Source organism: Dryobates pubescens, chromosome Z, assembly GCF_014839835.1.
Source record: "Dryobates pubescens isolate bDryPub1 chromosome Z, bDryPub1.pri, whole genome shotgun sequence".
In the NCBI taxonomy this organism is placed as follows: Eukaryota; Metazoa; Chordata; class Aves; order Piciformes; family Picidae; genus Dryobates; species Dryobates pubescens.
In genome coordinates, this window is record NC_071657.1 from 22,653,351 (window position 1) to 22,679,007 (window position 25,657).

Sequence of the window (25,657 nt, forward strand, 5' to 3'; positions counted from 1 at the left end):
TTACAGTTGCCTAGCCTCACAAAAAATATATATGTAATGGTTACCACATTTAAACTCCTTGGACAAGCTGATAAGTATTTTAAAACCAGAAAGAAACGGTTAACCAATGCGAAACACTCCTATGTTTCCCGGAACCCGCATGACGCAATCGTGAGCCATAGCCCCACACAGCTCAACCCACCGCCGCCAGACCCGCGCCGGCTCCCGTAGCCTCAGGCGCCTCCCAACCGCGCGCAGACGCCACCAAGCTACGACGCTAGCGCGAGAGAAAGCTGCTAAGGCGCGTGCGGGAAGGCTGAAGACTGCCCGCGTTTCGATGGCTCCCGGGAAGAGGGAGGGGCGAGGGGGTGGAGCCGCACTAGGCCCAGCCCCTTCGGCCCGCGGGGCGGGGTGCCGCAGTGTGTGGCGGAGGGCGGGGCGGGGTCGCAGTTGGGCCGGGGCACGTTCCGGGGCCGTGGTGTTGGTGCCGCTGCCGGGACCGAGAGGCGGCGGCCGGGCAGGATGGTGTTTGAGTCGCTGGTCGTGGACGTCCTTAACCGTTTCCTCGGCGACTATGTGGTGAACCTGGACAGCTCTCAGCTAAAGCTGGGCATCTGGGGAGGTACGGGGCTACCGGGCCGCGGTGGGGCGCGCCTCCCGGCCTGGCCGCGCTGTAGGGCCGCCTGACTGTATGTCTGCTTGTCCGCCGCCCTCAGCACTCCCGCGGTACTTTCCGCCGGCTTGGCCTCGCGGCCGTCCTGGTGACCGCGCAAAAGAAATGGTGAGGGCGGTGTCCCCTGGGCCGGGCCCCGCCCGGCCCGTGGTGCCGCGCTGACCGCCGCGCTGGGCGCTGCCTGCCTGGCAGCTCTGCTGCTTGTCCACCTGTCCGGCTGTTTAGAAATAATCGTGGGGGCGTGCGTGCGGGCGTGCTGGGGAGGAGCGGTCCGCTGGGAGCGTGGAGCAGTCAGTTGCTGCAGGGGAGGGCGGAGGAGCGCGAGGCGGCCGGGGGACCAGGAAGAGCTGCAGAAGGGAAAAAAAAACCCCAAACACAAACAAAAAAACCCCCAAACCCCAAAACAACTCAAAGCGCTTGACGTGTGCGAATGTCCGGTTGGGTTTCATTTTCCATATGGAGCTGCCCTTGCTATCTTGTCCTGACTGGTAACATTCCTTGGGAGGAACTTGAGGGATCCGCGCGGTACTTTTGGCACTCTTGGAAAGTTTGGGGGAACTGCCGGTGGCCTAGACCAGGGAGCCTGACCCGGCTGAGTGCGAAACTGAACCGCCTTTTTCCCTTCCCGGAAATAAACTAAAAAGCCCAGAGGGGTTTGATAGCATTGTAGTGTCAGTGGTGTTCTGCTGGAGGTCAGTAGCCTCTTTGCAAACAGCAGTGACTGGTCATTTTTCTTTGGTGCTGCCTCCAATAGTTCTAGAATATTTGTCATTTTCAGGGTTAAATAATCAAGAATAGAGACCGGCTTAGGCATTTGCAGGAGTTCGATTAGCAGTGCTAGATGAGGTAAGCAGTAGTCTATAGAAACAAATTAGCATACCTCCAGTTCTGAGAAGTGCTAACTATTCTTTTCCAACGTGCTCAACTGTACAAGAACACAGCAACAAAGGTACTCTAGCCAGTATGTGTGGGCAAAGTGGCATAGCATAAGAGTAAGACACATGAAATTAATGTGCTATGATCACTCCTGGCTCACTTTTTAATGTTCATTCCAGATGTCTATAGCATCTGTGAGAGCAAACACATATATGCAGGGGTTTTTTATATGCAGATCTGAAGCATCCTTGAGGTATGAACTACCTGCATTTCCATTCTTAGGTACTTATACATGTGAATTGGGTTTTGGAAACTTCTCTTGGACTATTTTTGTTTTAATGTTTCCATTTTCTGAACTGACATCTTTATTAATTTCATCTCTGCAGTAATTTTCCTTCAGTTAGTCCGTGCATTTGCAAAGTTCGGTCTATATGGAGTCTTAGCACTGTATCAGCATGTGTAACTGCTGGAGAGAAAGTAGTGCTTGATCTGTGAATCTGTGACAGTAAGGCCTAATAGAGCATATGTATTACAAGTTATATGCATCTTGTTTGAAAGGATTGAGTTACTGCATCTTTCAACAGAAGTGTCAAACTAACTGATTTGTATTCTTTAGTTCTTCAGTTACTGTAGTTTTCTCTTTCTGCCCAGGAAAGGCAAGCAAAAAAATCACTATAAAATATGGAGCATTCTGTAAATGTTTTGGGCAATGTTTGTATATTGAAAAGGTAATAAAAGCTTAATTTTCTAGTGGATTGCTGGTGGTTACTCTTGGCAGTTTATGCCTCTGTGAGGCAACTCTTACCAGATTAGGTAGACATTGGCTCTCACTTAAAGCAAATCAAACAAACAAAACCCCAAACAAGATCCCAAACAAACGTAACAACAGCAATGAAATGCATTTCACTATTTTTTTTTAATTTGGAGGTTTGATACTCAGCTGTTACATATTTTTATATATGTGGTACTTGATTTTGATTTTTTTCTCTTCAGGTAGTAGTAATATTTAGAGACTTTAGTATTTTTTTGTTCAAATTCGTTTTTCCTCAGTTCTTGGGAGGAGCTGGAACAAATGAAGGTAATTTTTCCTCAGATCTTGGGAGCTAGAAATTGCCTTCCTCTATCTAAAAGTCATTAAACATTAGAACTAATAGTAATAGACTGCTTTCCTTGTATGCAACCATCATTGATTGGTAAATCCCTTCACTTGCAGTATATCTAAAGTCTACTTGGAGTCTGCTTACAGTTTTATGGGCTTCCTAACTGCTGAAATTGTGGACCAATTTAATTTATTTATTTTTGTTCAGAAAACTAGTATCACATTTTGTCTTTGTATTTTGTGTAACCTTAATACTTTTTAGTGGTTCTCTGTGTGCTCTGAAAGCGTTCGCATTACAGCAGTGTATTTTTGTACAGTGTTTTTCTTTGTGTCATGATAAACTTGCTAAATTTTACATAAATCATACAGTCTTGAAATTAAATTGTCTCAAAACCATTCAAATATTTTAGTAGTGATTAAAAGGAAAATTCTCCTTGTAACAGATAGTGCTGCTTGGATGTTATAGCACTGCACAGGTGCTGTATATCATTATCTTAAAATTTAGGAGGCATACTTTCTTTGCCTTTATTTAATGTTTAAAGGGAGTTTTTTAGATACTGTAGGAAATTAGTGATATTTAATATCTAGCCTTTTGAGATTGACTGTTAACCTGTCTGGATATAAGTATAAAAACATATTTATATAATTTCAGCTTCTGCAAAATTGGGAGCTTTATTAATGAACATACTGAACATTATTTTTTGCCCAGTGAAAGAATTCAGTACGGTACCATACCTGGAGGTGTTTAGAAGATGCAGAGTTGTGCTGAGGGACATGGTTTAGCACCTGACTTGGCAGAGTTATATAATGCTTGGAGTCAATCTCAAAGGTCTTTCACTAGGAAAATGATCCTGTGATTCTATATGAAAGCTGTCCAGATGAATTTTGTGTGATGACACTGGTCCAGACAACATACGTGAAAGCAGTAGCAACTACAGAATTGTTTTAAAATGTGTTGTGGGGTTTTTATTTGCTTGTTTGTATTGGGTAGAAAGGCAGACTGTCTCAATACTTGAGAAAAATATGATGTCTGGAAACAAAGTCGTATGTGAGAGTTGCAAGAACTTAATGACCTGATATACAGAAGTTAGTGCAAAAGGGAAAATGTAGAACAACCTGCAAGTAAAAAAAGATAATATAAAAAAGTAAGGCAAATACTAGAAAATACAGGAAAGAATGTGATAGGGAAGGAAATCATATTCTGTAGGATCTTCAGTATTGTGAAGCAGAATAAAAGCTACTGTGTTAGGCAGCCATCAAGGAAAGCTATTGGATGGATAGACAGTGCTGGGAAGGACGGTTCTAAACTTTTTTTTTTGTTCTGGTCTTCACTTAAAAAGATAGTTTCATTGAGCCATATTAACAAATATGTAAGTATTTGGCTTAGATAAACAAGTTAGATAATTTGAAATGCTCTAGACCTAATAAAGTCGTACTTCAATACCTGATGAAATGAATGAAGCATTGTGAGGTGTTGATGGTTATCTTTGAGAAGAAGTGTCATTGCGGTTTCCAAATATTATGCAAGACCTTTTTTTTTTTTTTTTAACTTGTTTCTTCTGAGTAGGTCTAAATAACTTTTAATTATGTGTCTTGGTCAAACCCTCTGTACTGCCCTTTAAAATACTTAATTCTCTGTTGTCTTGGCACACCAACTACTAGGTAATGTCTCATTCATGTCTTACTTAACACAACTTGTTATTTAAATAGCTGATATATCTTACAGAGGCGACTATATTAGTAAGATGACATGGGCAGGTAATGGACACCCATTTGTGAGACCAAAATAACTTTTTTTTTTATTCCTGGCTACACCAGTTGTTATAATAAAAATCTATTAAAATAAAAACCTACTACTTTTGAATGTCTTGTTGCCTTGTCTTGTTCAGGTATAGCAGCTGCAAGGGCATAGGAAGTGCAGTCCCTCTTTACATGTTAGTAATTTGAATTGTCTGAATGGTGAAGAATATCTGTCTCATCATCCCTTTGCTTCTTATTTACAAGGTAGCAGAAATGCAATTAATACATATAGACTAAGTATGCAGGATTTTTGTGTGGATTAATTTTCTTCCTCTTTAATTTTATCTAACAGTCATAACAAAATGTAAGACAGGCTTCTTTGTTGAAATGGTTTACCAAGTGTTATCTTATTTTCTAGATATTTGTGAGCCAAGTCACTGATAGTAGATGTTGGTTCATACACTCAAAATCATTATTATTCTGAGTATCTAAAATTAAAATGATAAATATGTTTATTCCAGAATTTTGGCAAATGTTCTGTTTTGATTAATTGTTTGCAATGTCCAGAGATAAGAATTTGCTTTATAATATAGCCTAAATAAGTACTACACTGTACTATAGGTATTTCTAAATGTTCTGGCTTTGGCTTATATTATGGTTTTGCCTGTTAGCCTAGTGTTCAGCGCTAGGTATTTACATGTATATACACATATTCGTAGAATCAGTAAGTTTGGAAAAGACCTCAGAGATCATCAAGTCCAACCTATCACCCAACACCTCATGACTAACTAAACCATGGCTTCAAGTGCCATGTTCAGTCCTTTTTTGAACACCTCCAGAGATGGTCACTCCATCACCTCCCTGGGCAGCCCATTCCAATGGCCAATTACTCTTTCTGTGAAGAACTTTCTCCTCACCTTGAGCCTGTTGCAGCTTGATATTGTGTCCTCTTGTTCTGTTGATGGTTGCCTGGGAGAGGAGACCAACCCCCACCTGGCTACAACCTCCCTGCAGGTATTTGAGGAGAGAAGTAAGGTCTCCCCTGAGCCTCCTCCAGGCTAAACAATCCCAGCTCCCTCAGCGTCTTCTCACAGAGCTTGTGCTTGAGACCTCTCACCAGCCTTGTTGCCCTTCTCTGGACACGTTCAAGTATCTCAATGTCCTTCTTAAATTGAGGGGCCCAGAACTGGACACAGGACTGAAGGTGTGGCCTAACCAGTGCTGAGTGCAGGGGAGAATGACTTCCTTGCTCCAGCTGGCCACCCTATTTCTGATACAGGCCAGGATGCCATTGACCTTCTTGGCCACCTGGGCGCACTACTGACTCATGTTCAGCCAGTTGTCAACCACTACTCCCAGGGCTCTTTTTGTCTAGCTGCTCTCCAGCCACTCTGATCCCAGCCTGTAGCACTGCATGGGGTTGTTGTGGCAGCACCCAGCACTTGGATTCGTTAACTGCCATCATGTTGGACTCTGCCCATCTGTACAGCCTGTCAAGGTCCCTCTGCAGAGCCCTTCTACCCTCTAACAGATCAATGCCTGCTCCCAACTTGTTGTCATCTGCAAACTTACTAATAGTGGACTCAATCCCCTCATCACATCATAAGTAAAGATATCGAATAGGATTGAGCCCAACACTGATCCCTAGGGGATACCACTAGTGCCTGGCTGCCAGCTGGATGTGGCACCATTCACCACCACTCTCTAATGGGCTCATCCCTCCAGCCAGTTCCTAACCCAGCACAGAATGCTGCTGTCCAGGCCGTGGTCTGACAGCTTGGCCAGGAGTTTGCTCTGGTGGCCTTGCTGAAGTCCAGGTAGACTACATCCCCAGCCTTCCCCACATCCACCAGGCAGTCACCTGATCATAGAAGGAGATCAGGTTGGTCAGGCAGACCTGCCCTTCCTAAATCCATGCTGGCTGGGCCTGATCCCTTGGCCATCCTGTTAAGTGCTCTGTGATTGCCCCCAAGATGATCTTGCCTGGCACTGAGGTCAGGCTGACAGGCCTGTAATTTGCAGGTTCATCCATCCAGCCCTTCTTGTGGATGGGCATTATGTTGGCCAGTTTCCAATCATCTGGGACCTCTCTGGTGAGTCAGGACTGGTACTTCTGCAGTCAAAACAAAGAAATACCCACTTGCCTCCAACAGGGGAAATCAGCTACCAAAACCCCAGCAAAACCAAGTGGCCAAGTCTTGATGTATTTTGAGATTCCTGCGTTGGCACTTTGGCAGGGCTTCAAGACAGTAAAATGTAGTAGCTCTGTTGTGTCCTGTGTAGAGACCTTTGCTCCTTGATTTTCCTGCTTATGTGTTGTGAAGTTTGGTGGGGTTATTTTTGTGTGTGTAGGTGTGGGTTTTTTTCTTTTTTTCCTTAGTTGAACAGTAAGGTTTCAATGTATTTGCACTTTGGCACTTGGAGATATGTTTCAGAAATAGAAGCAGTCAGGTCTGATAGAGGCTAAATTTTGTCAATGAAAGAGAATGCTGTCATAGTTATTGTATTTATAATCTTGTGGTTTAGAATTTGTTTTCTGGTTGAGGTGGTGGTGTGACTTTGAAAGTAGCTCATGTTTACTTGAAGAAATGTTTAGTCAGCCTGTCTTGTGTTCTCTTAAGTTGCAAAAAAATTGGTTGCATAAATGCATGAAATGGTGCTTCGGTAATAGCCTTTTGTGTGCTTTGATAGTCCATTTGTTGTCAAAAATGGATTCTTTCACCAGATGTGAAACAGCCAGTAGATACACAGAGCCAAGATACTCAAAGCTGGGCAAGTTTGGTCCTCTGCAAAGCTCGCATAAACAAATCACAAAATCCACTTTAATGCAACTTTGATGTACATACTTCTCCTACCTATGCATATCTATTGTTATTCTATTTCTTGATTGTTTTACAACTTCTTCACCTTCAATTAAAGCAAAAGCATCTACAAAATTAGTAACACATCCACTGAGAGGATTGCTCTTGTACGTAAAGGTCTTCTGAGCTCAAGGGGGTGTGTGTTTCAGTATTCTAATGGTTTGCTAATGAGTAAAACTTACTCATTAGGAACATAAGTTGCAACAGCTTTACATCTTCAGGCTTTGCTGATTAAAGTTATTTCTTTTGACAGGTTCTTATTTCTTCAGGTCTTCACATTCTTGGTGTCTTTGTACAGCCTTTTGTTTTATGTTGATGGGGACTTCCACCACAGGCTAGGGGTTATCAATTTGTCACCTACTCTTCAAGGATGTAGCTGCTAATAACACATTCATTGTTTATTTGAAGTGAACACCTTTATGCCATAAAGCCCCTGATCAATGGTCCTGCTTGGAAGACAAATGCAGTATCACTATAATGTGGGCATTTATGCAGTTTCACTTGGATAACACATTCACATTCAGATGGTCAAAGGTTTTGTAAATAAACTGTGATGTCTTAGTGAATGTGTTTCAGTGATTTTATAGTAAAATTGAGATTATAAGATTTTGCTAACTTCTATGAGTTTAGCTAAATATTTTAAATTGAATGAAGAAAAAATGGTAAGTATTTTTTTTTTTACCCTTTCCCCAATCCTGACAGTTCATATAGAATTGATTGAAAGAGTGTCAGTACTGTGTTTATTCCCTGCCTTTCTGATGCGATTAGGTAAAATCAGCTATAATTATAGTTCTTCAACACACAATATTGGTTGGGAATGCTTGAGATAATAATCCTTGCTCATTTTGCAGTACCTTGTGTTTTTAGAAGCATTAGTGCTGCCAAATTATTGCAGATTGAGTTACTGAGCTCCTGTGCCTCAGTTGAGTGTGGCAACACTTGCTAAATAGCAGTTTTACTGAGCCAATAGTGAAAGCACAGAAACTAAAACTGCTTCATGTGTTACATAGTCCTAGAGTTTACCTGTGAACGTTTTTACCTTGGCTCAGCTAAGTGCAGGAATGGTCATGCATGGTAACTACGTTGCGTCATGCCTGGGGTGCTAGTAAAAGTATCTGGAGCAGGTCTAGGGAGGTTCTTCTCACCTTCTACTCTGCCCTGGTGAGACCACACCTGGAAACTATTCAGGTTTGGCTCCAATTTAAGAAAGATATAGATCTACTGGAGAGGATCTCATGAAGAGCTATGAGGATGATTAAGGGACTTGGAAATCTCTCCTCTGAAGAAAGACTGAGTGAACTGGGACTGTTTAGTCTGGAGAAGGATGAGAGGGGATCTTATTAATGTCTATAAATACCCGAGGGGTGGGTGTCAAGCAGAAGGGGACAGGCTCTTTTCAGTGGCACTCAGTAATAGTACAAGGAATAATGGATATACGCGAGAACACAGGAAGTTCCACCTCAACATGAGGAGCTTTACTGTGAAGCTGACAGAAGATTGGAACAAGCTGTCCATATAGGTTGTAGAGTCTCCTTCTCTGGAGAATTTCAAAGCCATTCTGGATATGTTCCTGTGTGGCCTGCCCTAGGTGATCCTGCTTTGGTGGGGAGGTTGGACACAATTATCTCTGGACGTCCCTTCCAACCCCTAACATTCTATGAACCTTTGCTCTGGGTATCATTAAAATTACTTATTACTTGACATGAATACACTTAGTGAGAATACAATTATAATTAGTGATGTCATCTTTTTAAAATTTAAAATTTTTTTTTGTACATTTGTAGTGTTAAAGTTGTATGTTCAGGGTCAGCTTTGTCAGAAAATACATTTAGAGTAGAACTGAACTCAATTCTGACCTTACTACAAAGACTGTGTAGACTAGTTATAGTTACTAGAGCAGTTATAAACTACTATTGGTAGTGCAGTCTGTATTTGTTTCCACCCGCCTTCCCCTTGTAATGTACCTGTCACTCTGTGTGTATTGTAAGGTTTAAATGTAGAACTCTTGGATCTCAAAAAACACCCTTCTGTGTACAATATTTCTCTGCAGATGCTGATGGTGGCACATGTCATATATATATATATAATTCTACTAGATAATATGTTGTTCAAATGAATAAATGAAATAAAAACTTCAGAGAATTCTGCAAGTGCAAGACAGATGGTTTAGTTTACCCACTCAGTTCTTCTGCAGCAGTTCAACAGCTTGAACTGCCTGTGCTGATGTCCAGTTTCCCAGTGCCATTAGTATTGTATAGCTGCATGAATATTCTTGCAGTAGGGAATTACTGGGCCAATCAAAATTTCATTTGCAATCAAGTTGTGTTTGTTTCCAGGCCTGTAATCTGCTTGTGTTTTCCTGAATCTCATTTATGCCCCTACTTAGCTGTATCAGGTGTCTGTGTCTCTTCCATATGTGTGTTAATAAAGGAGAATGAATTTGAAGGTAGCCATTGCAGGTGTTCTGTCCTTCCTGCAGAACTTTCAGAAGAAATTGCTTCAGACTATAAGCATGTTAAGTTAGGAGTTTTCTGCTCCCTTTCAATGACAAGTGTCTAATGTCAAGTATATTGTAAAAACAGATAATGCAGTTGAAATTTTCTGTCTTTAGAGGGTACTGAATTTGTTGTTAAGGCATTTAAGAAATAGATTTACTGAAGTGCTTCCTGTGAAGTTTTATCAGCCTATAAATGTAACTTGGAAATGTTAGATTTTTTGAGAGGTAAAAATCCACTCTAAATTAATGTTGCTATATTTCCACAAGTATAGGAAGCAGATGGTTGGGGAAAAAGAATCAAACTTCAAAATTCAAAATGGGTCTCCTTAAAACTGCAACAGTAATTTCCAACATTTTTGCTTTGAGGAATCATAGGTTCTTTTTATGGACATGTGGGCTCCATAAGAAAACCTTCAGTGTTCCTTTGTAGCATGATGTGTAGGTTTGATATGTAGGTTGTTGATATCTTCAAAGCAAAGAGTTAAAGAATTACAGGCCAGGGACCAGTGACTCATACATAGAAATCTTTAGTGTGCACTTCGTGTACTTATGCTTGCTTTCTTTTTAGGTGCTGTTGCACTGAAGAATCTTGAAATAAAAGAAAATGCACTGGTAAGTTAGAGAAGATAAAAACAACTGTTGCAGAAATAATTCTTGAAGAAAGTATTGGGTTGTACATAATTCTGTAGATTCTTTTTTGATATGCTATTTTTGAGTGAAAACTTAGTGTTTTGTTTTCTCTAAACTTGTGTTGAATTATCTAGTTAATTTGAGTATGCTGGCTTCATTTACCTTCTTTTTGTTTAAGAACAAAACTCAGCAATTGCTAAAAGAATGTGTTTTCATTAAAAATGGTACTGAATGTTGTGTTCTTTTTTCTGTACAGTTCATGAAGCTAGGAACTTGCTCTTGGGAATGCATTTAGCCTAGTATAGTGTAACAGTCTAAATCAGTAACCAAGTGCTTACTTGTTCCATTGTGTTGAATGGATTTTTCTAGTAGCTGAAAGGTAAAACTTGTTGCTAAGGTTATCACCGTCTTTTGTTTCCTGTACGGAAACATTTCACAAATTGCTGAAATGAGTTTAAGTGTTCTAAAACACTTTCTTTCAGAGTCAGCTGGATGTGCCATTTAAGGTTAAAGCAGGACATATTGGTAAGTTGTATTTTGTCATAAAGTCATGCAAAAGTTACTAAATGTACTACTTTTTCTTGCATGTGATTTTCCTAGTTCCTGGCATGGAGAAGGAGTGGAATTTATCTCTTGTATCAGTAGGACTCCGCAACCTGTTTTGCATTCCCTTGCTATCTTCCTTCCTTGTTTTTACTAATATGAAAACTTTTTTCATTGCCAGTTGATTGTACTGCAGAAGTAGTGGTTTCTTAAAGGAAACTTAAGCCTAAAGCTGTCAAATTTTCTTTAAGTATACCCTAGAAGTGTATCTTTTTCCTGTGATTGATTTAATAGTTTATTTTAAATGGCACTTGTGTGAAGAATAAAAGATGCTGTAATCTCAGAATCTAAATGTTGACAAAATATGCACATTACTTTAAGACTTCCACAGAAGAAAAAAAAGATACTTAAAAAAAAAATCTAGTTTTGAGAATGTTTAGTTGGCTGGTTATGTACAAGCTGCCAGTGTTTTTCTTCTTTAAGGGTGCTGTAGTGGATTTGTAAGGAAGGAGAGGTTGCTGTAAGGAAGGAGAAGTTGCTGTTAGGAAGGAGTATAATTCAAGGGAGTTAGAAGAGGACTTCTGGTCTTAGTTATTCAGCTCATGGAAAAATTTGCCTTGTTCATTTGTGTGCTGTGGACGTGTGCCTCAGATGCACTGCATTTTGTCTGTCAGTTGTAATAATTAAAGACTTTTAGTGGTTAATGTCCATTATCTTTCTAATATTCTTTTTCATGTGGACTGTTTAACTGTGTGCCTCAACCTGTTCCTTTTGTGTTTGTAGGTCAACTTAACCTACAGATTCCTTGGCAAAACCTTTATACTCAACCTGTTGAGGCAGTTCTTGATGGAGTTTATTTGCTTATTGTACCCACAGCCAGTAAGTTAATGTAGAGGAAAAAAATGACTGCAGAGGGTGGGATTATGGAAGTATCTGTAATGGGTTGACATTGTTTTCATGAGCTTTAATCCCAGTAGATACTCCTAGCGAGTACGGTCAGCTAATGGGAGTGCAATGTCTTTCAGTTTTTACGGTCAGTTACCTAATTTTTTGCTGTTGTGTGACTGCTAATAAAAACCTGAAAATTACTGCTTTTGAAATGGCATCTTCCAAAACTATGTAAGGTTTTTTTTAATTGTATCTTTTTACATTGTGTATTTAGGCATAAAATATGATGCTGAAAAAGAAGCCAAGCAGCTCTTGGAAGCAAGACAAAGAGAGTTGCAAAGGATAGAGGAAGCAAAGCAGAAAATAGCTGACCAAGGTAAGAGTGGGAAAAGATACTAAAATGTCAATTTCTTTGTTCTAATTCAGAAAGATGGTGGATTTGTCACTTAGTGTTTTATATTCATTTTTTCCTCTTCATACTTAACTTATTAGTTACAGGTTTATAGGTGTAGCTGCCATTGGTATTGCACAATAGGCATCCTGAAAATAAAAAGATTCAAGCATTTACATGATTAGAAATAAATAATGCTTTTGAAATATTGTTTGCTTCTGTCATAATTTGCCTGATACTTTCTTTCTCCTTTTTTTGTTAGAAACAATTTTATTTGTTTCCAGTAGCAAAGAATTTTTACAGTCAAACCTTTTTAAAGACTGTTTAAATTTGCTCCTTGATATGTGTTAAGTCTTGTAATTTTAAATTCAACTTCTTCCGAAAAATACGTATTCATCACTTTGACTACCAGTAGGTTCAGGTCATGCTTTAGAACAACTTAATTCTTCATGCAGCACATAAAAAATCTAAGACTGTATAGTCTGAGGATATAGGTGTTACAGTCTTATAAAGGACATGATTTTATATGATTAAAGTGCAGTGTAATAGAAAATGTAAAGATCTTTCATACAAATGTTATTATTGTTTTCCTTAGTTTTAAAAATACTTTGCAAACAAAATGTTAAACCCTTTAACACAGATAAAGTAAAAGAAGAGAAACAAGACACGTTTGTAGAAAAACTAGTCACTCAGGTCATCAAAAATCTTCAGGTGAAAATTTCCAGCATCCATATTCGCTACGAAGATGATGTAAGTACTTTTGTGCACTGTATCGTGAACTTAAGAACCTGATTTCTTCTAGTTGTATTCCACACCTAGACAATCCTGTTAAAGTTTTGGAAATGTCATAGTCTTAAAATTAAACAAATAAATAAAATGTGATAAAAAGCTTGTACAAAAGCATAAATATATTTAAGCATACAGTTTGGTACAAATAAGATACAGTTATCAGGTCTTTGCTGTATGTATTTTCTCAGTTATTGTCTGTTGACTTCCATATGTAAATGTGAAGCATAGGATAATAATTTTTTGGTATTTTACCCCTGCTCTATTAGATCACGAATCGGAATAACCCCTTGTCGTTCGGCATCTCACTTCAGAATCTAAGTTTGCAGGTAATTTTCTTTTTAATCTAAAAAGCACATTGATGAGTGCCAATGGGTTAAGTTACATTTTTCTGTATTATTATGCTGTCTGGTATCATACTGTCTAATGAAAGTGTACTCATGAGCAATGCACAATGGTAATTACCTTGGTTGATCAAACTAATTATCATATATATTGTGGTGGTGAAAGGTAAAGTACTATGATTAAAACAGACTTTTGAGAGGAAGTTCTTATTCTGCCTGATATACTTGTAACTCTCTGATACACTCTGATACACTCTGCAGTTGCTGAGTTGCTGAATTTCTGAATTTGGGCTATTCAGAATCCATGAATATTTTACTGAAACTGCCATGAGCCCTAAGAAAGAAAAATACTACTTTATGTTGGGGACGGAGGGGAAAGAAAAAAAGAGAGGATGGTATCTTGTTTCAGTCTGGAGCTCAGTTCTTTGATCTGCCAGCTCCACTTCAAAATAGTCATTGTAGACTGTATACTTGGTCTTTTTTTGTGGAAGACTGCCTAGTAAAAGCAGTTTACTTGTTCTGCTAAGTTGCTCTGTGTAGCTCGTGGTGTATAACTGATAATCATAAAGAAAACATGTCTAAGTAAATGTAACTCTCCTGAATGAAGTAGGTGTCTTATTAAACACTTGTGCCTAATATATTCAAAGATATTTACCAGCCCCCTTCCCTAAACAGTTTTTCATAGTGAACAGTAGCTCTGATATTCTTACTACTTTTTCAAGGCGTATTAGCCTTGAAAAAATGTAGCAACATGGGGTATTTCTCTTGAGCACAAACTAAAATGCTGCTTCTAGAATTATAAAATATTCTAGTCCCTTGTTTATCTTTTTCCTGAGAACCTGCCTGAAATTAATATCGGCATACAGGAAAAGGCTTTATCATCTTAAATCAGAAGATAGTGTCCCATTATTTATGATATCCTTTTTTTTCCATTCCTGGTTTGTTTCAGTGATGATAAAATATTGGTGTATTATAGATAATGAAATAACTTTATTTAATTCTTTTTTTTTCAGACCTCAGATAAAAATTGGAATCCATGTTTACATGATGAAACTGCCAAATTGTTTTACAAGGTATAGTATAAACTCTATACTAAAGAAAGAATTGTTAATGAAACAAGATGAATTAAGAGTCCCTTGCACAGAAAGTGAGATCAGAAAAACATGTAACTATCCCTTGCACAGAAAGTGAGATCAGAAAAACATGTAACTATGTATCCTTTTATTTTAGAGCCTATATAGTCTTGCAAGGAACATTCTGAATATTTGATTTTATTTGTAGGTATTAAAGCATATGTTCTATTGAATTTTCAGCTTGTACGACTGGATAACCTTTTTGCTTACTGGAATGTGAAATCAGAGATGTTCTACCATGGTGGTTGTGAGGAGTCATTGGTAAGTAAAGCATGAAATAATGTATTTAGTGTTCTAGTTGATACTGTGAAGCTTAGAGTGTACTCCAGATTCAGTTCTGCTCCCATTTGTGTCAGTATTCTGGAGAACTGTCCTGTTATTCACAGGTTCTTTAGGAAAAAGCATCAATAATAAGGTTTTTAAGTGATGGAGGTGATGGAATACTCATCTGAGGAAGCTGAAAAAAAAAGTTCTGGTTACAAAATCATACACAATATGTGGTTATCATACTGTTCAGTTATTTTTAGCTGATAAATAGAGAAGTCTTACTCTCTTCAAAATATAGATGAATATTTTGAATTGTACTGTGCACCAAAGGGATTATCTGAGACCTGTATTAAATGTTAACAGTTTATATTTAAAAATTTTATTATGAAACAAAAATGCAACTTAATTTTTAAATGTGTGTATATGTAGGTTAACTTAAAACAGGGAGTTGCCAGCCACAATGTGATTCCAGAAGGTTATGATTTTGGTGAGTGGTTTTATATTTATAATGTATGTGTGTACTACTAATATTCAGTGTCTCTCAGAGGTTCCTTCTTTGGGTCTTACTGAAAAATCTTAACAAGGAGTGAGTGCAGTTTAGTTCTTCTGTGGGAATAATTCTCTCTGACGGTGACTACTGTGCCATAGGCGTAGCATTAACGAAGGGTTTGATTAAAATACGACTCTTGAATCATGTATTAGTCTAATGGAATGTCGTCCAAATAATTCTACATTCACATTCATTGATGTGTACAATTATGTGCATCATCTAAGTTTTGTGAATCAGGTTGGTTAGAGTAGTAGCTTGTTTTTTAGGTTACCTGCCCTATGTGAAGTGTATCTTTTTTTATTGGGGGTGGAAATGGTGACCACACAGCTCTGAAACATCAGTTCATTTATTTAGTGCTGCAGGTCATCTTTTTAGAAGAAAGCAAGTTTAAACATTATGAGTTAAGTATTTTCATAGAAGTTCAAAATGGTTGAATGCAAAATTGCAGGTTGTAGGAATTACAATTCAGCAGTGCCATCAGAGATACAGATATTTAAAGAATATTCTGCCATTCTACAGCACATTAAAATTTTGGCTCTTTTACAGAAACTCTTTATACTGAGACATTGTCAGAAAGGTCATAAGCACAAAGTCTACTTCTGTTGTTTGTTGTAAATGCAAAATGTTTACACATGGAAAGGATGACAAATGAAATTTAGGAAGCTAAATATGGGGAGGAGTAATAGAGATGCCACATAAAATGTGTAGATAAAAGTAAAATAATGTTCATGAGAAATGCGGTTCTTAAGCTAATTTAAATTCAGTGAATTTAGAATATTCGTTATATAGATGGTCTACCAATATTTCTATTGAAATCAAATTATTTGGTAGAAATATGATTTGTAGACATGTAAGGTAAACATGAAATGTAAGGTAAATCATGGAACAGATGGAAAATTTGAAACTTAACATGGATTCTGAAGGCTATACTGAGTGCCTGATAGTGCCAAATTGTGGGAAGGATAAAATATTTTCTGCTCTGAATATTTTTCATGTGATATGCTTGGCTTTACATAGGATTTATATGATTTTTTTTTCCCATGCTAATTGGAGCTTGGATTTAGAAATGTGGAATGTTTGGTTTTGTCCTCTGTTTTGACTATAATTTATTGAACAGTGTAAAACATCAGCAACTTCAAGAATATAATCCTTATTCCACAAGGATTATAGTGAAATAAATGTTGCATCTGAAACAGTCTCATACTATAGGTAGCTTATATTTTAGCAGAAAAAAAAAGTTGCAAATATAAACTGTTATTTGAAACATTTGCCATGTAATGCTGCATACAGGAAATTCTGTGGAAAAGTTTGACAAATGTTGCCAGAATGAAACAGGGAATTGAGTATGGACTGTGTTGTATTTTATGTTGTGTTGGAGTCTTCATGTTTTGAAGTCTGTAATTTTTTAAAAGGTTAATCTGGTATAACTTGATTTGATAAATATTCTGTATCATTTAGGGCAGTTTTAAATAACTTAATTGCACTTTTTGTATTAACTTCTGTTTTTCAGTATTCCGCCCAATTTCAGCTAAAGCCAAACTCCTTATGAATCCTCGATCTGATGTTGACTTTTCATCACCGAAAATGGATTTAGATGTAAATTTACAGGATATAACTGTTGAATTCAATAAGCCCCAGGTACAAACTGTTTTCCTGAAGTGCTATTTAATGTGGTAAAAAAATCAGTTTATAAGAATAATAAGAAAAGTAGTCTGAAATTTTATAATAATCAATTCTCTTCATCTTTTTTCTTTGTACACTATTTTCGTTGTGAAAGGAAGCTTGATTCATTTTCTGCTCAGAAAATAACACCCAGTTTGTTTTGTTTGTCTTTAGTACTTCAGTGTTATGGAGCTTCTTGAGTCTATTGACATGATGACTCGAAATCTGCCATACAGGAAGTACAGACCTGATGTTCCAATACATAACAATGCCAAGACATGGTAGGCCACCTCAGGCTTTAAAAATAATTTGATAGTTACTCATTTAAAAAAATGTTTCTTACCTAAGGAAGTTAGAACTCACTTCCTCCTGAAAAAATCTTTTGGTTTTGTTTGGTTTTCTTAAGCTAGGAGTTTTAAAGAACATTGGTGATGACCTCACATCAGAGGTGAAACCACAATATTTGAAAGTCTGCATTTTCCATCTTAAAGACCATTATCAGAAACTTAAGTTGGATAGTGTTTAATCCCCTGGTTGTTTTAATGAAGGAGACTCCATTATATGTTAGGTGCTATTACAAGAACGTAGTTGTTACCTTACAGCAGACAAGCTTTTTCAGCACAGATGGTAGAGATTTCGTTTCAGAAGAACCACTACAAAAGTTCTGATTATTCACACACATATGTATTTGTGGCTACTTTTTGTACAAGGTTACTTTTTAATTTTAGAAACTTGCAGCATGTTGAGTAGTGGTAATCTGCATAGCTCTAGGTGTCTTTTCAGTATACTAAAAGAAATGTAAACTATACTTAATTTGTCTTTGCTTTTAGGTGGAAATATGTTATTTATGGTATCCTTGAAGTAAATGTTCAACCTAAGCTCCAAATGTGGTCATGGGAACATATTTGGCACCATAGAAAGCAAGTGAAGAACTATAAAGAGATGTATAAAACAAAGATAACGTCAAAAAAACCTAATGAAGAAATATTAAAGTTGTTGGAGGTTAGCCATATTCCCTTCAAGGCTTAAATGCTGTCCGTCTTCCTATTTTCCCTACTGTAAATGTTTACATGTTTTGTGTTAGTGAATTAACACCAAGTTTTCAGTTACCAGACTCATAACTTCAGTACCTTTCTCTGTGAGGATTGTGAACAAATTTATTAGATGATTCTTGTAACTGTAATGAAGAAATTGATGTGCTTTTCCAGATTTAAGTTTTCATCTGGAGCAGGATAGCTTGCATAGAATAGAATAGAATTAACCAAGTTGGAAAAGACCTTCGAGATCATGGAGTCCAATCTATCACCAATCTATCTAATCAACTAACCACGGCACCAAGTGCCCCATCTAGTCCCCTCTTAAATACCTCCAGTGATGGTGACTCCACCACCTCCCCGGGCAGCCCATTCCAATGGCCAATCACTCTTTCTGTGAAGAACTTCTTCCTAACATCCAGCCTAAACATCCCCTGGTGCAGCTTGAGACTGTGTCCTCTTGTTCTGGTGCTGGTTGCCTGGGAGAAGAGAGCAGCCCCCACCTGGCTACAAACTCCCTTCAGGTAGTTGTAGACAGCAGTAAGGTCTCCCCTGAGCCTCCTCTCCTCCAGGCTAAACAACCCCAGTTCCCGTAGCCTCTTCTCATAGGGCTTGTGCTCCAAACCCTCACCAGCTTTGTTGCCCTTTTCTGGACACCTTCCAGCAACTCAACATCTTTCCTAAACTGAGGGGCCCAGAACTGGACACAGTACTCAAGGAAGGTGTGATCTAGCCAGTGCTGAGTACAGGGGCAGAATGACTTCCCTGCTCCTGCTTACCACACTATTCCTGAGACAGGCCAGGATGCCATTGGCCTTCTTTGCCACCTGGGCACACTGCTCATATTCAGCCTACTAGCAACCAGTACCCCCAGGTCCCTTTCTGCCTGGCCTCTCTCCAGCCACTCTGTCCCCAGCCTGTAGCACTGCATGGGGTTGTTGTGGCCAGTGTGTAGAACCTGGCACTTAGATGTGTTAAATCTCATGCAGTTGGATTCTGCCCATCTGTCCAGCCTGTCAAGGTTCCTCTGCAATTGCACTGAAAGAGTTGTTTACTGTCATTTCCTGTAAAACTGAACTGTGAGGTCTAACCAAATGAAATTGTTCAAAAAGTAATTTCTCACCTCCTTTCTAGGAATTCGAAAAGGCCTTGGATATTTTTAACATCACTCTGGCAAGGCAACAAGCAGAAGTTGAGGTAAAATGTCATCCGTTAACTGAGTCTGAAAGTAACTGTAACATGAGATTGTGGAGATTTTAGGCAGAGGCACTGAATTGTGCATCCTACAGCCTTTCTATTTTCCCTGTATTTCGCATTTCTTACTATAAAGGCTTAGTTAATTTCATGTTGTAATTGAACAAAAATTAAATAGCTCCATATACCACTGCTTCAGGATAACTGATCTGGGATAAATTTCTTTGCACTCTTGGTAGGAAGTCTACTGCGGAGAATACAATCAAAGGATGATGGGATAAGTTGGAAGTGATTATATGCAAAGCTTCAGGCTATTTTGCCTCATCCCAACAAGCTAGACTAATAGTTCATTCCTTTCCTTTCCTGGTACTCTGTAATGTAGGCTGAGCATCCGCGTGTGTACGGCCCTTTGTTACTATTTGTACATGATATTCTGAATGTAGCAAGTGTAGAATACATTTAAATAGAGAGTCACAACTGGGCAAAATAGTGTGACTTAAGTAGCAGACTTAATTTTTAGCCTTGTTTTTCCTAGTTTCCAGTATGTGTGAGTGTCATTTGATGAGACTGAACTGAAAGCTGTATAGGCTTTCTCCATTAATAATCAATGTAACTACAAGTAAGTAATATACTTTCTGAAGAGGACTGTGTTCAAACGTTTTTTGAGACCTTGTGTTGTTGCTTATGTTATCTCTTTGAGGTGAATGAATATTAATTTCAGCAGCTTTTGTTTTTGTGGTGAGTCCTGCCTTCCACTGCCCTATAGGTGAATACAAGTGACAAGTTCTGATTTACAGCCAGCTGTTTTCCCTAGCTGTGTTGCAGAGAGATCTTGGTATTTTTTAATGCTGAGAAAGGATTCCTTTTTTAATCACTTTGGAGTATCACATTTGTTAGAGCATCTCTGAATTTCAGGATTTATTTGTGTTTGTATCATTTCAAGTCATGCTATTCATGAAGCAAAACAATTAATGTGGTCCATTCATCTGTCTCTTAAATTGCTTGGTGGTTGTTTGCTGTTCCTTATGCTAAATTTTTGATGGTCAAGTCTGGATGTAGTTAGGACTTTCTGCGAGGACCTAGTATTGGAACCGCCACTGGCATCAGACAGGATATCCCCCAGTGGTTAAACTAACTAATGTAAGAGAAAGAAGTGCTTCTGTACTCTTGTGGCTATATGTATCAGATCCAGGAGTAGTTTTCTATACTCCTTAAATATTTCAAGAGTAGTGGAGTTTATTATTGTAATTATTATTGCTCTGGACATATATCTTGAAATGAAAAGTAGAGGGAGTACGTAAAATGTGGTCTCTGATGGCTACTTAATTGCTTATGTGTAGAGTACTATATAATGTGGATGGTTTTTGTCATGGTGAGAGCTTGTTTATAAAGGTGGTTGATTTTATGCAAGTAAGAATGATTAAGTACTTGAAATTATTAGAAGAAAACAACAAAAAAAAAGTCACCTTTTCAGTGGTTGCGTAATGATGTTTTGATGTGTTAGAGCATGTCTTGAGTCTGTATTTTTCTTATGAAAATTAAGAAAGTAGAAGGAATAAAATGACTTGTTTATTATTATTAATTTCAGGCAACAAAGGCTGGATTGAAAATCTACAGACCAGGAGTAAAACAAGATGATGAAAATTCTGGTGGCTGGTTTAGCTGGATATGGGGTTGGTCAGGTGAAAAAAAGGATCAGCAGAAGCAAGAAATAAAAGGTTCAAGTATGTTCATTTATTCCTTTTTTTTCCCCCCTGTTATTAAAACCAACTTGTTAGAATAATAAATATGTCCCTAGCAATGGAAGCTTGGATTTATTTAACATTTGGGCTCTTCAATTGTTGATGTTTATATTTCTTCTTTTTTTTTCACTGATGAAGTTGTAAATTGCATGTTGTAGAAATATTTTACAGTTCCGTCTGTCTTTCTGAGCTGTCTTCAATTTGTGTATCCTCCTGCCACAGTATTTGTATTTGTCTGTGTGGTGTGTTGTGTATGGAGATTTGAAGGAAGTGCTAGGAAATGTTAGCAGGTAATGGACTGTAAACAGTTTACTTCTATTAATTTTATAATTTGGATATTTCATGCAGTGCCTTTAGAGTTTTGTTTACCTAAGTACAGGGCACCTAGTAAAGGCTGTGGAACGCACAAAGTAAATCCAAATGTTTGCTTCTATGGCTAGCAAGCTAGGAAATAGAGTAGATCACACTAAAAGTATAAATGCATTTTCAAGCATGCTTTAGGCAACTTGGGATATTGCTTTAAACCTCAGGTTTTTGCTTTTGCTACTTCAGGACAACGTTGACAAGATCTACTGTATGTCATAGAGATACCAAGCACTGGAAAATGTACAACATCGTTTGTATTTTTTCAGATACTTACATTAAGTTTAACTAACCTCTTGCAATGTGGCAGGTCTTGAAGAGCTGATGACACTTGAAGAGAAGGCTAAACTTTATGCAGCAATTGGATATAGTGAAACAGCTGTGGATCCAACGCTTCCAAAATCAGTTAAGTCATAACCGACTACAATACCTAACAATTGGTAGCTTTATGTACTAAAAAAAAGAAAAAAAGGAAATGATTTTTAAAATTAATTGAAGCTCTGTCTCTTTATTTGACTAGAGTTCTGATGCTTTGTAGTAAACTTACTGCATGCTGCCTTTGTGCAGAGGGGAACATGTTTAGATGTAGTTTCAGGAAAGTGGTTATAGACCTTACTTTGGATGTGCTGAAAAACTTCAGAATGAAATTTTCCTTGCTAAAGCTAGAATAAAGTCATGTAGGGACTTTATTCTTATTAAATGTTTTGTATATCTTCTTACAATTTTCAGAAACTGTTAAGTGCACTAAGTAATTCACTGGAATCTTAAATATAAGTGATAGTACAAGAGGTAGTGTAGGTAAGTACATAAGGAAAGAGCTGACTGAAAGATTGTAGTGAGGAGTAGCAACGTTTTTATCCATTCTGAAATAGTCAAGATCCCATGCATGTTACAACAGACTGTCTTCCAGCTGTGCTTTTGAGGCCCTTTATCTCAAAATGTGTTGTAGGGACATCAAACACATGTACTTGTAAGCATAGTCTATGCTTACTGTATCTCTGTCTCTCAGTAGTAACTATTTGGAAATTTCACACCACCTATGATACAGTTATTAATAGCACTAGGGAAAATAATATCAGAGTAGTGTTTGTGGTTTTAATCTCTTCTTATAAACTGTACAAAAATATATATGAATATATTTTATAATGCACTATTGTTTTTCCTTCATATCTAGTATGAAGCCATGAAGTTCTCTGTGAAGTTACTAAGCATGTCTATATCAATAAGAGAAAACAACCAAGCTCCTGAGCTGGTAAAATTTGCATTAACTGGCTTGAGTACAGTATTTACCCAGCGACCAGGTGCACAAGCAATAAGGTAAACTTTCTCTATCAAACTGGTTTTGTTTGTCATAAGATGTAGATGATGTCTAATAGCTGGTTTAATGCTCTGTTATGGTGTTTAATTTCTACTTTTCACTGTCATTTCAACATGAAAGGAGGTTGCAGTGAGGTGGATATTGGCCTTTTTTGCTTAGTGCAGAACAAGACGAAGTGGTGTTGAATTGTGTCTGAGGAGGCTGAGATTGGATATTAGGAAATACATCTTTAATGAAAGAATGGTCAGGTGTTGGAATGGGCTGCCCAGAGAACTGGTGGAGCTGCTGTCCTTGGAGGTATGCAAACCATGTGTAGACATGGCACTTTGGGACATGGTTTAATGGCCATAATGGTGTTAGGTTGATGGTTGGACTCAATAATCTCAGAGGTCTGATCCAACTGAAACACTTCTATGATTCCTGTGCAGTTTGAGAGAATTACACTGCAGCTGGTGGACAAAGTGAATGAATACAGAGTTTCACCTGCCTTTCAGTTTATCATTGTGATGTACAAGCAGTCCAGCTACTAACTTGTTTCTTAGAGAAGTGACTGTTAGTCCTTTTGAAATTTAATCTGAGCAAGGTGACCTTGTAAGTCCTTATGTTATGTGCATTTAATGTGACTGAAAAGTTCTTGTCTTTTCAGCTGAGCCTCTAGATTTGCAGAGGAAAACTGTACCTAATGATTTTTTTTGTTCTTGATTTTGTGCCCTGTCGATGACAAAAAGCAGCAATCTGAAACGTTTTGGTTTAGTTTCAAATACAGTGACTTAACTCCAGGGGAGGGTAACCTTCCAGTTTTAAAATTTGTTGCTTTTACTTTGGGGCTTATTAGTCTAGTGAGGTGTTACTGATCTTGATGATTTGTGTGGATAACTTTTTAAAGTTTTGTTTGTAGCTTTTCTGTTTGTTCCCCTCTCCATCTAAATGGACCTAGTAATGCTATTGTACTTCAAAAAAGGGGAAGAAAATGTTATGTTTTTATAGTAAAATGTTTTCTTATGAGTGCTGGATGATAAAGGTCTTCAATAGAGAGCTTTTAAAGAGGTGGACTAAGAAAAAAAATAATAAATCCAACACTTGAAAAATGCTTCCTCAGAGTAATGAGGCTGTTAATCATGTGCATTTCTTGTGGCACTCTTATTTTTCTACACTGAAATCTGTTCTTCTCTGCTGTATCTGTTCCCATCTATCTCCTGAGGTCATACGACAGAATTTTCATTTGCGTATGTCTTCTCTGCCCTGACGCTTGTCCTTATTAAATGTGTATGAAGCAATAACTCCCTTTTTTATTTACTCACAGGTGGCTAATAGACACAAAAGATAATGAAATGGAAAACACACACGCACACACATATATATATGTCTCTCACAACCTTAGACTGAGCTATTTGTATTTGGGCTAGGGTAGAGATATGTTGTTGGGTTTTTTTGTTTGGTGGTTGTTGTTTTGTTTTTCTTTCAGCTCATTCCTTTACCCTTACTATCTAATTGTACTTAGCCAGAAAGATGCTTTATCTGAACACGCTATTCACCTTTTTTTACAGATTTGAAACAGAAATTACCTCACTTGAAGTTACAGGCATGTCCCGAGAAAAGTGTACACCCTGTCTCCTTTCTTCTCGAACAATCTATTCAGACAAGAGTACCTCACTCTTAAGCATAATGTTTGAGACTAATCCTTTGGATGAGAAAGCAGATCAGAGGCTTCGAATAGAATCACAGCCACTGGAAATAGTATATGATGCAGTGAGTAAATATTTTTTAAGTTACGCATCTTGAAAAATTTTACTTAATAGTAAACTTGCCATGTATTATTTTTTGCTTTAATAGATGACAATAAATAGCTTAGTGGATTTCTTCAGGCCTCCAAAAGATGTACATTTAGAACAATTGACATCAGCCACTTTGATGAAACTTGAAGAATTCCGAGAAAAAACATCAACAGGCAAGTGCTACATGCTATTCTGATTGCACACACAGACAAATTTTAGATTCTAGGAGTATAGAAGCATTATCTATTTCCATATGGAGGTACAGAGATCCAAGTCTTAGCTTTCTAACACAACACCTGAAGAAGTTTAATTCTTCAGTCTTATTACAAAGCATTTATTCTAGGTTTTGGATAATTTTATGTCTGTATGTTTTTCAGTTTTCTTTGTGCTCCACACTCTGAGGTAGTATTTGAGTAATTTTTCTGTTGTACTCTGTGAAGGGTTAAAAACACTTTGTTAACTTCCAGCTTTGCTGTTGTGTTTATCTGAGTAACTAAATTACTTTGTTTCTTACTCTTTTAAAAACTCATACTGAGATATTGGTCCTCCAATGAACCCCCTTAATCTTTCCAGAGCTATTTGCTTTCAGGACATTCAATGCTTTTCTTTCAAACAATAGATGTTAGCTGGAAATTATTGGGCAGCTTTGAACTGCAGCAGTGAACTGCAGCAGTGAAGGAACTTGCTACGCCAAAGTAGTTATGATTTTCAGCACCACTAAAGGATGTTACAGAAGCTTCCCAGAGTTCCAGTTTCTGGACTCAACTGTATTCAATTCCCAAATGAAAGGAAAAAGAAAACCCACTTAACTTGAATACAATAAGGATTCAAAACTGAAAAAACCCCTTAATCTTGTTAATCCAAGTCGTGTCGTCTTGTGAATCCTGAAGTGTGGCTGCCTGCCAGTTCTTCATTGACTAAGCCTAGCTTTCCTGTGGTGGGACAACCTTTGATAATGTTGGAACAGTTCTAATTGCTTTCTTACCATTGTGGGTGTGGTGCAGCGTCATGTAATGATCATAAGTTGTCTCTCTTTCTGTGCACGTGGTAAATATTTAATGGGTTGTGGATGCATCCTTAAGCAGTTTTCAGTGCTGTCTTAAAGCAAGACTGTTAATCCTCTTCAGGTGCACAAAAGAGCCAGAATTCAATCTCAAATATTCCGACAGTCTGAATTTTCCAACTAGTTGCATGCTTTTTAAATAGAGTTATAAGTCCTTTTATTTGCTTATCTTTAGCATCTCAAAATGGAGATGCTTGTCTATGTAACCAGTGTAAACTTCAGTATCTCAGAGTTAACAATGCTAGCAGT

At 37.9% G+C, this 25,657-nt stretch overlaps 1 protein-coding gene across 1 annotated transcript in view; it reads left to right on the plus strand.

Annotated features, from left to right (window-relative positions):
* The first annotated feature begins 438 nt into the window (after positions 1-438).
* VPS13A (vacuolar protein sorting 13 homolog A) overlaps positions 439-25,657 on the plus strand; it is a 99,719-nt gene continuing 74,500 nt past the window's right edge. The window contains exons 1-19 of the mRNA XM_054178686.1: positions 439-601; positions 10,294-10,337; positions 10,838-10,880; positions 11,682-11,777; positions 12,061-12,162; positions 12,818-12,927; positions 13,233-13,292; positions 14,321-14,380; positions 14,621-14,701; positions 15,137-15,194; positions 16,768-16,895; positions 17,094-17,200; positions 17,750-17,921; positions 19,088-19,150; positions 20,736-20,871; positions 21,563-21,657; positions 22,427-22,569; positions 24,118-24,319; positions 24,404-24,518. Of these exons, the coding sequence (XP_054034661.1) occupies positions 502-601; positions 10,294-10,337; positions 10,838-10,880; positions 11,682-11,777; positions 12,061-12,162; positions 12,818-12,927; positions 13,233-13,292; positions 14,321-14,380; positions 14,621-14,701; positions 15,137-15,194; positions 16,768-16,895; positions 17,094-17,200; positions 17,750-17,921; positions 19,088-19,150; positions 20,736-20,871; positions 21,563-21,657; positions 22,427-22,569; positions 24,118-24,319; positions 24,404-24,518 (1,915 nt within the window). The 5' untranslated portion in view covers positions 439-501. The remainder of the gene's footprint in view (positions 602-10,293; positions 10,338-10,837; positions 10,881-11,681; positions 11,778-12,060; positions 12,163-12,817; positions 12,928-13,232; positions 13,293-14,320; positions 14,381-14,620; positions 14,702-15,136; positions 15,195-16,767; positions 16,896-17,093; positions 17,201-17,749; positions 17,922-19,087; positions 19,151-20,735; positions 20,872-21,562; positions 21,658-22,426; positions 22,570-24,117; positions 24,320-24,403; positions 24,519-25,657) is intronic.